At 45.1% G+C, this 13,354-nt stretch overlaps 1 protein-coding gene across 1 annotated transcript; it reads right to left on the bottom strand.

Moving 5' to 3' along the window:
* Positions 1–589: 589 nt before the first annotated feature.
* On the bottom strand, positions 590–12,749 carry LOC119422983 (guanine nucleotide exchange protein smcr8a-like). The gene is made up of 6 exons (XM_037690394.1): positions 12,564–12,749; positions 8,932–9,344; positions 6,024–6,775; positions 3,838–4,221; positions 2,486–2,948; positions 590–1,025 (listed from the first exon to the last, which is right to left on the bottom strand). The coding sequence occupies exons 1-6, from the start codon at positions 12,747–12,749 to the stop codon at positions 602–604; spliced, it is 2,622 nt and encodes an 873-aa protein (XP_037546322.1). The 3' UTR covers positions 590–601.
* Between the last annotated feature and the right edge of the window lie 605 nt (positions 12,750–13,354).

Here is a 13,354-nt window from a genome sequence, read left to right as displayed (position 1 = left end):
AATTTTTAATTACTGTGTGGACATTAATTAGAGCTCAATACAAGAAGTGTTTTTTTTAGTGACATTAAAGTTACAAACCTCTTCAAATGAACAGGAATACTGCCGAGTCTCCATCTCGGCGTGATTCTACTCGTATATTCATCCTCGGCTTCATATTCTGACTGAACTGAAGTTTTATCAGGTGAACTGGTGCCAGAGCATTTTTTTTGTTGGAAAAACAAGCATTTGAAGTGCACATCATCTAAAACATTCACAGGTCACAGTGCTGTGCTGTCACTTTTTTTGTGCTCCCTTAAACGTGTGGCTGAATTCCTTTCAACTCCAGGGACGATACATGTGATTAAATATTAAACATAGTTTAAAGTACCTATAATTTTAGTTATAAAACTGTATGAACGTCAGTCTTTGGCATCAGTGACACGAGTGCACAAATGTTTTGTAATCCGATATATAAAACAGCAAAATTCAACACATTATAGGAAGAAAAAAAAAAAAAATTTCCTTTACGCAGACATGCTGATGATGAGACCAGAGCTCTAAGAATAAAGCCCATGCATTTCTGTAAGTGCTAAAATAATTCACCTCCTGTTCACGCAGTCTCTTACGTTGGGGACGTGTTTCTGTGAAGATGCGATGAGCCGTAGGAGAATCCTAAAAACGCTGGTCCACGTCCCGCGTGGCGCTGTTTAATGAGGTCGGACAGAAAGCGCAACACTCGAAAGTCACTTTCGCTGCTGCAGGATGTGTGTGTGCGCAGGAGCTGCTCCTCTGTGCCCCCCGCTGCGGGGGCTGGAGGTGGAGCAGGTAGAAAAGTGTGCAGCAGTGCTCTGTTGGCCAGCGCAGTCAGGCAGCTCTCCAGGTGCAGCAGGTAGGTGGTTCCTCGTCTGATGCACACGTGAGGATCGGCCAGCGTGTTGATGAGGGAGCCGGAGTACGGCGGGCACCTCAGGGTCCTCTGATCCAGGTCCAGCAGAGCCAGATAACGACTGTATGGAGTCAGAGAATGAAGAACAGCGGAGGTCGATCTGAAGAGGACGAGAACAACAAATGTGGTCTTTTGCTGCGTTTTATCTGTTGAGCAAAAAGTGAGCAACCCCCAGCAGATGAAGAAATGAAACGGTTTTGTGCATGAAAACACGGATTCTCGTTTTAAGCGTGGGAAATGTTCCACCGCGTAGATTCTCAGTGAAGAGAGAAGTTCTGCTTTACCGTGAAGAGGTCTGCTCAGTTCAGGCTGGAATGGTACAATGTTGCAAGAGATGCTCCGGTTGTGCAAGGTGAATTTACATGCAGATTAGACTTACTCCCTTCCCTCCTGAGGGTCATTAGGGTCTTTGCCTGGTCCTCGCACGAACAGGTTTGTTCACGTGCATTAAAATATGAAACTGACTGAGAATTGGATCCAAAAAAGCGTTTAAGTTCTGCCAAAACTGAATCCTGAGCCCATGTTTGACGTATATGGGTTCTTTCACCCCCCCACCCCTTTCAATTCATTTTCTCTGTCTAAAATATGGTTTTCAAAGGAGCCTCCTTAATACTTGAGACGTCAGTGATCAGCTGGGTCTTATCCTGAAGAGCAGCGGTAGTGAATCATTTGTGACAACACATGAAACGTGTTGAATCATCACATTAATGAAAAAGAAAAAAACGACTTTGGAAAACGAGCAGTTTAGTTGCAATAATCCTGAAATCCCAAGATTTTCTAAAATTGCACAGCTCTAACTTGAACTAGGTGTGAGTGAGAGAGTGAATGGTTGTTTGTCTCTATGTGTCCCTGTGATGGACTGGAGACCAGTCCAGGGTGTCCCGTCTCTCACACAGTGACTGCTGGATATGGGCACCAGTGACTCCCGCCACTTGAAAAGGAAGAAGCAGTTAAAGATAATTGAAGGATACAGTATAATCTAAAATATGAATTAAAAGTAACTGCGGCAGTAACTGGATTAATTTATTCCAGTACACAAATCAAAAATCCTTCCAGGAAAACAACATTTTCTTTGTTTATTAATGCATTTCTTACCTGCTTCTTGTATATTAGGGTGATTTTGCTCTACAAGTGAATCTTTTGAGAAATATTTGTACTACTTGCGAGTTTCGCACCAGCAGCTGTCTTCAATGCTCAGGTTTCTGACCAATCAGAGCAGACGGAGCCAAAATAAGAGTTTTATGGGAAGTGCCAAGAAAAAACACAGAGTGCTGCATATGGCACGTTATTCGCCCATCGACCAACTGTTATACAGCAATATCCCAGACAAGCAAAGGACCTTCTGTAACATTTGACCTTGATTTGTGACCTTGACCTTGGAGCTGGGGTGACACTGGCTAGTAATGATGCATGCGTGTGTGTTAAGTTTCATTAAATTATCTTGAGCAGACCAGAAGTTATGAGCGGGAAAAGAGAAATTTACGAACGTATGGAGACTACCGTATGTCCACGTTTTGACGGACGTGAAACAAACAAACAATTGGGTGAAGTTGGCCTCACCTGTGTATTCCTATGAGTCTCCAGGTGAGCAGGTCAGTCAGCTGAAGGGGCGTGGTCAAACACGGCATCACGGCACTTCCATCAGGACCGGGAGCAGGCAAGTAGACGCTGAGAGCGTCCACCAGCTTCGCTACCAAACCTCCGTCTCCTCCAACCACAACCAGGGGCCGCCCGCTCAGGAGACAGAAGATGGCATGCTGGGAGAACGAGTGGTGCTTGATGAACCTGAGGGCCCGAAGCCCAGCCTTCCTCCTCCTCTTCATAACCTGCTGTTTGTTGGTGTGGGGATGGCGAGTGGGGGAGGGTGGGTTGGAAGATTCAGTGAAGCTGGTGCAGTCAGACGTCTCGTCTACACTCAGGAGCCTCAAAGGAGGGCAGGGTGGAGACCTCCGACCGGTCTCCGTCAGGACGGCAGGAGGGGCAAAGTTGACAAAAAGGCGAGGCCCTGACCTCGACTCCACGGCTGCTTCAGCTGCGTGAAAAAAAAACATGGGCCTCATCAGGGTCACAAAGTTCTGTGAAGTTATTTATTTATATATATATATATATATATATATATATATATATATATATATATGCGCAATAGTTGTGGAAAATATATTTTAATGTAATCTTGTCAAAAACAAACAGATTTCATGCAGGTTCCCCTGAGTATTTGTATCTATAGATGTATATCTGTACTATTCAGTCACATGAACATAGCACACTGCTTACTGCAGAGGTGTTGAGGCCACGTGCACTGTATTTTTCCATCACGTGCACGGATGGTTGCTACAACCCCGGACTACAGAGGCCACGTGTTTTAATCCCGGAGCACAAGACTAAAGAAGCCGCACATCTGAGCCCGTGCACTCCATAAAGTGACGCTTTGACTTTATTTATATTATATTTGATTAATGGTTTAGCACAGAACTGCAGCTGCTGCGTCCTCTGAAGGAACTGTGAGACCGGCTGCCTCTTCGTATCAGACAGGCTTCAACTCGTCGTGTTTTCAAATCACATTTGTACTCGCTGGCTTTTAATACACGCTGAGCTTTGTTGTGTTTGTTGCTGAGCTGCTGTCATGTGTTGCACTTCAATCAACAGCAGACGTTCCTAAGTGTGTCCTATAAATACATTTGATTTGAATAAACAAGTTGAACATGTTGTTTCAACCCATCACCACTAGATGGCAGACATTTAATGAATATAATCCTAAATTTAAGTATGTTTCATCTACAAGGTGCAGGCCCCTCAGACTCCCTAACTTTTTGCTAATTAAATAATCAATGGTAAATTGATTTTTTTTCAGTATTCTGATGATAAAATGAGGGCACACTTTTGAGGGACGTTCTCAGTGTGTCTGTAGTTACCTGGCACCTGCTCATGTGTTTTCTCTCCAGTGGCGTCTCCCTGGACTCCATTTCTCCTTTCTTTGACTTGAATTTCCTTTAAAGGCTCCTCCTCTCTGTCCAGAGGCGCTCCGTCATGCTCTGACGCGGCGACGCTCCTCGGCCTCTCCTCATCAGAGCTGCGCCCCGTCAGAGTGTCGCTCTTGAAACCGTTGGTCAGAGGACGATGCTCTGCCTCTTCCTCTGTGATGGCGACGAGGTCGTCGGGGAAGATGGACTCCGTGGTGCTGAGCACTTCGATGCTGTCCTCGCTGTTGGAGCGTCTGGCGTGGACTCGCACACGCATGACGCTTGGATCCACAGCTGGACGCCGGCTGCAGACATCCGTCATCCCCACAGGGGTTTCTGTGCAGGAGAGAGAACGATCAGCTGATCTGAGCATTCATCTCGTCAAAGATGCTCGAAAACAGACATTGTTCACGTTTTGCTTCGATCGTTGGTCATTTTCTTCAATTTATGGACAAAAAAAAAAACAAAATCAAGCTGCAACCTTTACAAGTAATAAACATTTAACTAACAGTCAGTTTTAAACCTACAATGGTTTTGCCTGGGTCTGTCTGTTAGCAAAATATTTCATGAGCCACTGAACAGATTTTACTGAAACTTTCAGGATAAAAATGAAATATTAGATCAACGTCTAATGCAGTTCAACTTTTGGAGCCAACCAAATTCAAGATGGCCGCCACTTAATCTTAGAGAACACCTAAATGGCTGTAACTCATCCGGTGTTACAGGTTCTGAGCTAAAGTTGGACGTGGTAGTAGCTGAGAGTCATTCACAACACGTACTGCGATGAGTGGTGGCGTAGAGGTTAGAGAAGGTGGGCCTGTGATTGGAAGGTCGCCAGTTCGACTCCCCGGACCGACAACATAAAAATAAATAAAAAATGTGGTTGGAAAAGGTGAAACACCCACACCCGCCTCCACCCTCATTTACCCCACTCTGGCCTGTTAAGCCATCTGCTCCCAAAAACAGGTCTCTCTTATAAATGAGTCCTCGTGACTCAATGAGATTATCTGTATAAATAAAGGTTCAATTAAATAATCTGACTGTGACATCGCCTGATATTGTAAAATATATATTTTTTGCTTTTGGGGCGGCTGTGGCTGAGTGGTTAGAGCAGTCGTCCTCCAATGCAAGAGTTGGGGGTTTGAATCCACCGGCAGTCACATGCTGAAGTGTCCGTGAGCAAGACACTGAACACCTCATTGCCTCTGATGTGTGTCCCATCAGTGTATGAATGTGATAAATCACTGATTAGTCTCTTTAGAATGATTTGTTCAACTAGTTTATACAGATCTAGTAGAGTGCTGTATGAATGGGTAAATGAGGACACAGATTGTGTTGTAAAGAGCTTTGAGTGTCTTCCTTTGTATTGAAACTCAGGCACAATAATTTCCTGCAGGATCAGTAAAGTTATATCTTCTCTTATCTTGATAAGATAGAAAAGCGCTATATAAGTACAGTGCATTTGTTTTTCTTGCTCTTGGCGAAAGCGGACGCTTTTCCCTCCTGCTCCTTCCCTGCTCTGCTCTTTGTCCTGAGAACCTTTAAATTCACCACCTTCACTGGCCTCCTTTATGTTCCCAGTAAGTTGCTTTTTCTTGTGCTAAGGTTTTTTTTTTATACCTCCCCTTTCCTCATGTTTTCCCTTTTCCTTATCCAAACGAAAAGGGCAGCGCTTCACACGAGGCTGCAGCCTCAGGCACCCCCGTCTACCCATGTTGTTTTCTTTGGACGGCTGTACTGAAATGTTATTTTGTTGTGCTTCTGTGCAAGGACAATAAAGGTTGGTTGTGATTCTGAATGTACATAATTTTATTTTCTGAATTTCTCAGCACAAAACTCTGGTATAAAAGGCAGTGGACGGTCGATATGCATTGTTTTTAGGATTGCTAATGTTTAATTAAATCTGTTGCTGCCACATCATCTGCTGTTCAGTTAGAAAATGGTGCTAAGATTTAAATCATTCATAAATATTTGCTTCTTTTTTTTTTTTAATCACTGCTTCTGGTGTAAAAGTCTTGATACTATCAGTCTGTGAGACACCACAGAACAAACGTCTGAACCGTCTTATTTTCTTTCATTAATGACAAAATGTCAAACTGTTTAACACCCCCCCCCCCCCCCCCACAGTGAAGACGTACCTCTGCCATCTGACCCGTAAACCACCTGCTGCGTCCGATAAGACTTCTCAGTCCCCAAGACTTCGATGCTGTCCCCGCTGCTCACGCTCCCCGACATCTCTGCAGCAGGGCAGGGGTCAGAGGTCACCGTCCTCACCTCTCCCGCCTCCAGTTTGATGGGTATCTCCTCCACACAGGAGAGGACTGACTCCACGTTCCGAGGTTTGGACTCAACCTCCTCCTTGCTCCCCGAGACGCCCTGTGGCTCCACCTCAGCACCGTTCGCCTCCTCTCCCTCCTCCGCATCCCCGGGGCTCCACAGCTCGAACAGGAAGTTTGTGAGCTTCAGCCTCCTGGAGAGCGAATGTGTGATACGAGCCGTTTGCAGGACGCTCCGGTCCCCACGCAGGCGCCGCTCAGCATCAACGAGCTGCTCCTTCATCAGAGACAGGAAGTAGGAGTTGCAGAGCTCCTCCAGCGACTTCAGATGGTGCTCCGACCTGCAGGAGGAGGAGGAGGAGGAGGGGGAGGAGTAGAGCTCAGGAGGCTGTAACCAAGTCAGATCCGCGAGGGGGTCAGCCAGGTCATACGGCAGGAAGTCAGGCTGTTTGAGCTTCCTGTTGGGGTAGGATGTGACCTGACGAAGGAGCTCTCTGTGAGTGAAGACGGAGAGCTCTAAAGATTTCAGCTCATCAGGTTTCTCTTCAGCTTCAGTGGATTCACTCTTAGACCTCTGGACTTCTGTCTCCTGCAGCAAAGTCAACCATCTGAACCTGAAACAACCGAGGAGAGAAATCATTGACTCTGAAGTTTTAAGGCCTTTTGTTTTCTTGACCATAAAGCAATGTTTAATTTATTTAAAGTAGTCATTTTTCTCAGCCAATCACCTCATTTGCTGTTTTTATCTTCTGTGCTGCTTTATGCTGACCAACCAACACCGACCTTTCTCCACTGAACATCTTCTACCTGTGAGCATCGTCATTTTCCACTACAGCTTTATGGTTACATCTTTGTATCGTAAGTCAACACAACTCAACAAAAAACTTCACATGTACTTGGGATATAAAGGATTTATTCCTCTCAAAGTTCATTTTAAATATCCAGACAAACCCACTCAAATCAAGGTTCCCAGCATTTCATAAAAACTAAATTCCCTGATTTTTCCTTGAAATTCCAGGAGATTTTTCAATCACACCAAACGCTCAGAATTTAGCATCTTAAGTGGCGTTCAGAGTCACATTCAGAGATGACACTAAGTACTGTATTACCAACTCGAGTCTGACTCGAGTGCACATCACTGCCAAAATCTCAGAAAGATGGTCTTTGAACCAGCGATCAGTGTTTAAATTCCCTGAGTCTTCTCTGGAAAATGAGAAAGTCATTCACTGGAAACAAAGTTAGGATCTAATGTAGCAATCACAAGTCGCCATGCTGCAGATCCAGATCCAAACAATTCTGGACCTGGATGAATTACTGAACATCTCACATTAGGTGGTGTCGTTTTTCTATAATTTACAGTCATTTGGCGTGAGGGCTTCTCTCCACAGAAGGAAGCTGTCAGAGAACTCCTTCATTCAACCTTTATTTAGACAGGTTAGTCTCACTGAGCCTCGAGGACTCATTTACAAGAGAGACCTGATTTAAACAAAGAACACAGATGAGGTACAGATAACAATAGACAATCATATGAAAAGCATATAAAATGAAAAATAGAAGTAATGATATATTTTAAAAAAACAGCTACATTATAAAGCGATGTAAAATGCTAAAAACAGGAACATGTCTGCGTTGGGTTTTGCCATGAACTTCATATATGTTCGAGAAAATCTTTGGCGAACCCCACTGCTGTAGTGTTGACACGTTTACAGTAGTCCTTCACTTATCACGGGGTTACGTTCCACACACCCTGCGATAGGTGAAAATCTGCCAAGTAGGGATGTTACATTTATTTTAGTATTTATATATATATTAAGGCTTTATAAACATTTCCCACATGCTTGCAATGTTCTTAACAATGTTCTAAACTCTTTAAATGTTCTTAAAGAGCTCAACGAAAGGGAGCCGACAGACTGATGCTACGGTTACCGAGCCAGTCATGGGGGCGGGCTGGCCATCGGGAGCACCGGGACATTTCCCGGTGGCCTGGCTTGCTCGGTGATCACCTAGGGGGACTTGTGGGGGAGTATTGGCAAAGAGGTTAGAGAAGATGGGCCTGTGATCAGGAAGTCGCAGGTTCAACTCCCAGTACCATCAACATCAAAATGTGGGTAGAAAAGTTGCTCTGCTGTGACTGACAGCCTCAGAAGGAGAAAGGAGGGGGTCCCTCTGCGATCACTGAGTGGGCCAGGCCACCAGGAAATGTCCCGGTGCTCCCAATAGCTAGTCCGTCCCTCAGCACAACACTCTGGTTGGTCACCTTCCATCAATCAGCCATTCATGTGTTGTCTTCCATTGAAAACCTGTGAGTGAGTCCGCGTAAGTTGACCTGCAACGTATCGAGGGACTAGTGTACGCATTTTAAATTGAATGTGCTGAAGCAAAGAGGCTGAAGAATAAAAACTTGTCACAATACACTCAGTCTGCACTGTAAATTATACATTTATTCAAAAACAAAGTTTTTTATTTTTTTTTTATTTTTATTTAACCTTTATTTATCCAGGTAGTCTCATTGAGCCACGAAAACTCATTTTCAAGAGAGACCTGTTTAGGGAGCAGATGGTGGGGGTTAAGGGCCTTGCTCAGGGGCCCAGAGTGGGGCGAAGGAGGGTGGAGGCAGGTGTGGGTGTTTCACCTTTTCCACCCACATTTTGATGTTGACGGTACTGGGAGGTGAACCTGCGACTTTCTGATCACAGGACCATCTTCTCTAACCTCTGCGCTACCCCTCCCCCAAAACAAAAATTAAAACTAAAGACAAAGAAGATCTTACTCGAGCTCTTGTAGTTTGCGGCGCAGCTCCGTGGAGAAGGCCTGCCTGTTTCCTGTCTTGAGGCTGTCAGAAGCCTGAGAGAAGGCCCCCGACAGCTCGGAGAAGTTCTCCATCAGCTTCGTCTGATCCGAACACACGTAGGCCATGCAGAAGGGACGCACCATCCCCCGGGCTTCCAGGTCGTACAGAGTCAGGTGATGAACGTACGCAAAGGCGTCCTCCGCCGAGTCTCCCAGGATCACTTTGGAGTCCTCGCTGAAGTTGAGTCGGGGACCAGGTGAGGCGGGGGGGCTGTGACACGGGCCGCACGCCTGGTAGTCCACGGACATGATGCGAACGGAAAAGTGGTTGAGGTCAAACGAGCCGATGACCTTTTGGTCATCTGGGATCATCAGCACCGGCTTTGGACCCACCTGGAGACAAAAGGAGCTCAGAGGATCAGAGAATTATAGACTTGCTTCAGTGGACTTTACAAAGTAAAAGTATTTGGATTTCCAGCTACGAGTTCAAACATTTACTCAACTTTTTAAATGTACAAATTTTACAGATTGTCTTCATCCTTTTCTTTTATTTTAGGTGCAATGTTTCCTTTCTTTTACATTTTTCTCTCAGATTTGCAGAAACTGAGTAACAGCCGGTGCTTTAAATTAAATTTATTTTTTATGTCTATAACTTCCACCAGTTACATCCCAACATCTGCATACTTGTGCTTTACAGTAAGAAGTTTAAATTCTCCTGTTAAAATGCCACGTTTCTGTGGAGTTCAAATCCACGACCAGGCTCAATCATTTTAACACTTTTCCTACTTTTATTTTGACATGCACCTTGTATAATTCAACTGAAAGACAAACAATCAATCAGGAGAGGACATAACAAATTTTAAAAAGGGTGAAATAAGTAGGTTGTACGAGTGCGCACACTTATTTTACTTTTATTTTTTGTACTTTGATTTATTTACAGCCTTCGCTCTTCTAAGGAAAGAGCCCATCAGCTTGAGGTAAACACATAAATACCTGATATTAGTCACTTTTTAAACAATCAGCCACGCCTCCACATAGCTAAGTTCATCTAAAGGTTGTTAAATATGTTTTTATTCAAGTTAAGAAATTATAGTTATATTTTGTTCAATAAATACTGTAATTTCTGGACTATTGAGCGCACCTGAATATAAGCCACGCCCACTAAATTTAAAAATAAAATCAAAATTTTACATAAATAGGCCGTGCTTGTCTATAAGCCGTGGGTGTTCACGTTGTAACATATTTACACAGAAAGATATTTTTTTACTTTAAATTAAATACGTACCGGTAACACTCACAAATACAGTTAAAAAAAAATCTGAACAGTGCCTGTAACACGGCTGATTAAAAAAAATACAGTAGTCTACCAGGAAGTCATTGATCACTACCCCACAAGAGAGATGTGTGTTGGGCAGCAATGTGAGCGCCTGAGTGTGACGAAGCTAAATGTTTTGGTGGCATGAAGCTCGTTAGCCCATCAAAAAAAAACTCCATAAATTAGCCGCAGCGTTGTTTAAGTCGTGGTGTTCAGTTCCGCAGTGGTTAATTTGAGCCGGATCCTGCCGGAACAAGATCCGGGAACTCTCTCATTTTGACCACATGTGTTCCTGCAACTGTTTGCTCGGATCCGGCAACTCAAATCTCCGCCCATAAAAGTCCAAAGTCATCGCGCATTTTTATTTTGATTATTTATTAAAAACACAAGGAGAGGAGACGTTGCCCAGTCTGTGGAGTGGATGTTACTGCTGCTGCAGGCGCACCAGCTCACGCACACGCTCCTGTCCAGCAGAGACCGCATGTCCCGTGGGGATGAAGCGTCTTCATCCACCTTCGGCTGTGCGCCCTGCAGACAGTGCACGTTTTACGCACAGGAGCGACTCCAGACAGCACTGCAGAGCGCGCACAACGTGTCAGAACTCCTGTATACATTTCAGAGATAATAAATAAAAAAGCTTGCAGTAAAAAAAATATATACGAGTGAAATGTTTGATGGGTATTAATCACATCACGATTCAAAACAACGGCACTAATAAAATGGATGGATGGATGGATGGATGGATGGATGGATATGGATGAATGGATGGATGGATATGGATGAATGGATGGATGGATGGATGGATGGATGGATGGAGGGATGGATGGATATGGATGGATGGATGGATATGGATGAATGGATGATGGATGGATATGGATGGATGGATGGAGATGGATGGATGGATGGATGGATGGATGGATGGATGGATGGATGGATGGATGGATGGATGGATGGATGGATGGATGGATGGATGGTCGTGTTTTTTCTTTCCCGGGGCCGCCTGCTTTTTGTGTTCAGGTATCCCTTGGTTTACAAATTAAGCCCTGGTTCAAAGCGTATGAAAAAAGTAGCGGCTTATAATCTGGAAATTACGGTACATTTTGACCGAATTTCTTTAAAAAATAAATCGATAAATCGGTCGACCTCCGGGCAGCACAGTGGCGTAACTGGTAGAGCTGCTGCCTCTCAGTGAGCAGGTCCCTGGTTCAAACCCCGGTCCAGGGGCCTTTCTGGGTGGAGTTTGCATGTTCTCTCCGTGCATGCGTGGGTTTTTTCCGGGTACTCCGGTTTCCTCCCACAGACCAAAAACATGCATGTTAGGCTGATTGGTAACTCTAAATTGTCCCTAGGTGTGAGTGAGAGAGTGAATGGTTGTTTGTCTCGTTTGTCTCTATGTGGCCCTGTGATGGGACTGGAGACCTGTCCAGGGTGTACCCCGCCCCTCGCACAGTGATTGCTGGACATGGGCACCAGCGATCCCCGTGACCCAAAATGGAATAAGCGGGTAAAGATAATGGATGGATGGATGGATGGACGGTCGACCTCCGCCGCGATCAGCTGACTACACCTGGGCTTGTTCCGACTGGACTTCCTTCCCAAAGTTCTGTCAGCTGGCGGCCCGCTCACCTCAGGTCACCACACTGATCAGATTTAGGTCTTTGACCGGGTCATTCTCCGCGAGTGAAAACATGTTTTGGTTGTTTTGGATGTGTGCCTGTGGTGTTTGTCACCATCAGCCTTCTGACTTACGCCTGAAGATTAGAGGCCCTAATTAACACAGGTTTGAAATTAATTTTAATTAAATTAATTGATTAAAACCCTGGCCCTGGGATGGACTTGCAACCTGTCCAGGGTGACCCCCGCCCCTCGCACAGTGATTGCTGGACATGGGCACCGGCGACCCCCTGTGACCCAAAATGGAAGAAGTGGGTAAAAGATAATGGATGGATGATTAAAACCCAGTTCCAGCTAAAGCGAAGCAACCACAAGTATGATGCTGCCACCGCCATGCTTCAGTGGTGACTCACTTACTGAAGAAACATTTCTTGAACTGCGGCCTAAAAGTTCATCGTTTTCAACTTCTTTAGCTTTTGTTTTGATAGCTTTAGCTTTGTGCTGTTGTTCTGCTGTGTTAGCTGTTGGGTCAACCTGCGCTTTTAGCTGTTCTTAATTGAAGCTTCTGTTCTGATTTTGGCAGAATTTATTTTCTAGTTTCATTATGTTTTATTTAACTTTACAGTTTAATAACAGATTTATTTCTGCTCTGATGTACTGATTGTATTTGTAGGTACACACACCTGTTCTGAGAACTCAGCCACCAGGATGAAGTCTCTGTGAAACTGGGCTCTGGTGGTCCAGGGCTGAGCAGGAGGTCGAAGAGGCACAGACAGCTCCTCAGGTAGACTCCTCGGAGCCTCCTGCTGCTCCTTCTCCTCAAAGCCCTCAGAACTGGTGAAGGGCAGCAGGTCCGGTGACCCGATCATGGCTCAGCCCATGAAGAGTATCCGCGTCAATGCGAGGCGCTCCGGTCCACGGGGTCACGAAGACCGGTCAAACACCGCCGCCATAGTCAGTCAGCTGTTCCCGCTGGGTTGAACTACTTGTTGCGCAGTTATTTTCGTCCACGACACGACATGGATATGTTACGAAGCTTGATCCAAAACGGACAGTCGAAGGAGGAGGAGGGTTCGGTTCCGCTTCGCGTAAACACGCGGTGCGTTCAGGGACAGAGAACCGAGCCTGAGAGTCCCCCGCGGCGGCAGTCACAAGGTTTCCTAACCTTTGTCCCGGGATGTGTTCCTCTTTTTCACAACGAGCTGGCTAACTTTCAGCTGAACACTTCTGCTTCGAGATGACTTGAGCTTCCACATCTATAATTATATAGTGTGTGAAAAAACAAAAACAAAACTGGGACTGCAGTTTCTCCTAAAAAAACATTAGGACCGGTGTTGTGCTGAAAAAAGGACCCCTGCCGTGTGAAGCATCCCCACCCAAAGAAGCGAGCGACACTTTCTGCACTTTTATGCTGGCAAACTGAAGCGTAGCACTCAAAAGTGACGTTTGTTTTTCATTACTTTCAAGAACACAG

The sequence above is a fragment of the Nematolebias whitei genome, chromosome 16 (genome assembly GCF_014905685.2).
Source record: "Nematolebias whitei isolate Nwh7 chromosome 16, NemWhi1, whole genome shotgun sequence".
In the NCBI taxonomy this organism is placed as follows: Eukaryota; Metazoa; Chordata; class Actinopteri; order Cyprinodontiformes; family Rivulidae; genus Nematolebias; species Nematolebias whitei.
The sequence above is the reverse complement of the archived record's forward strand: the minus strand, read 5'-3'. Positions and strand labels throughout refer to the sequence as shown.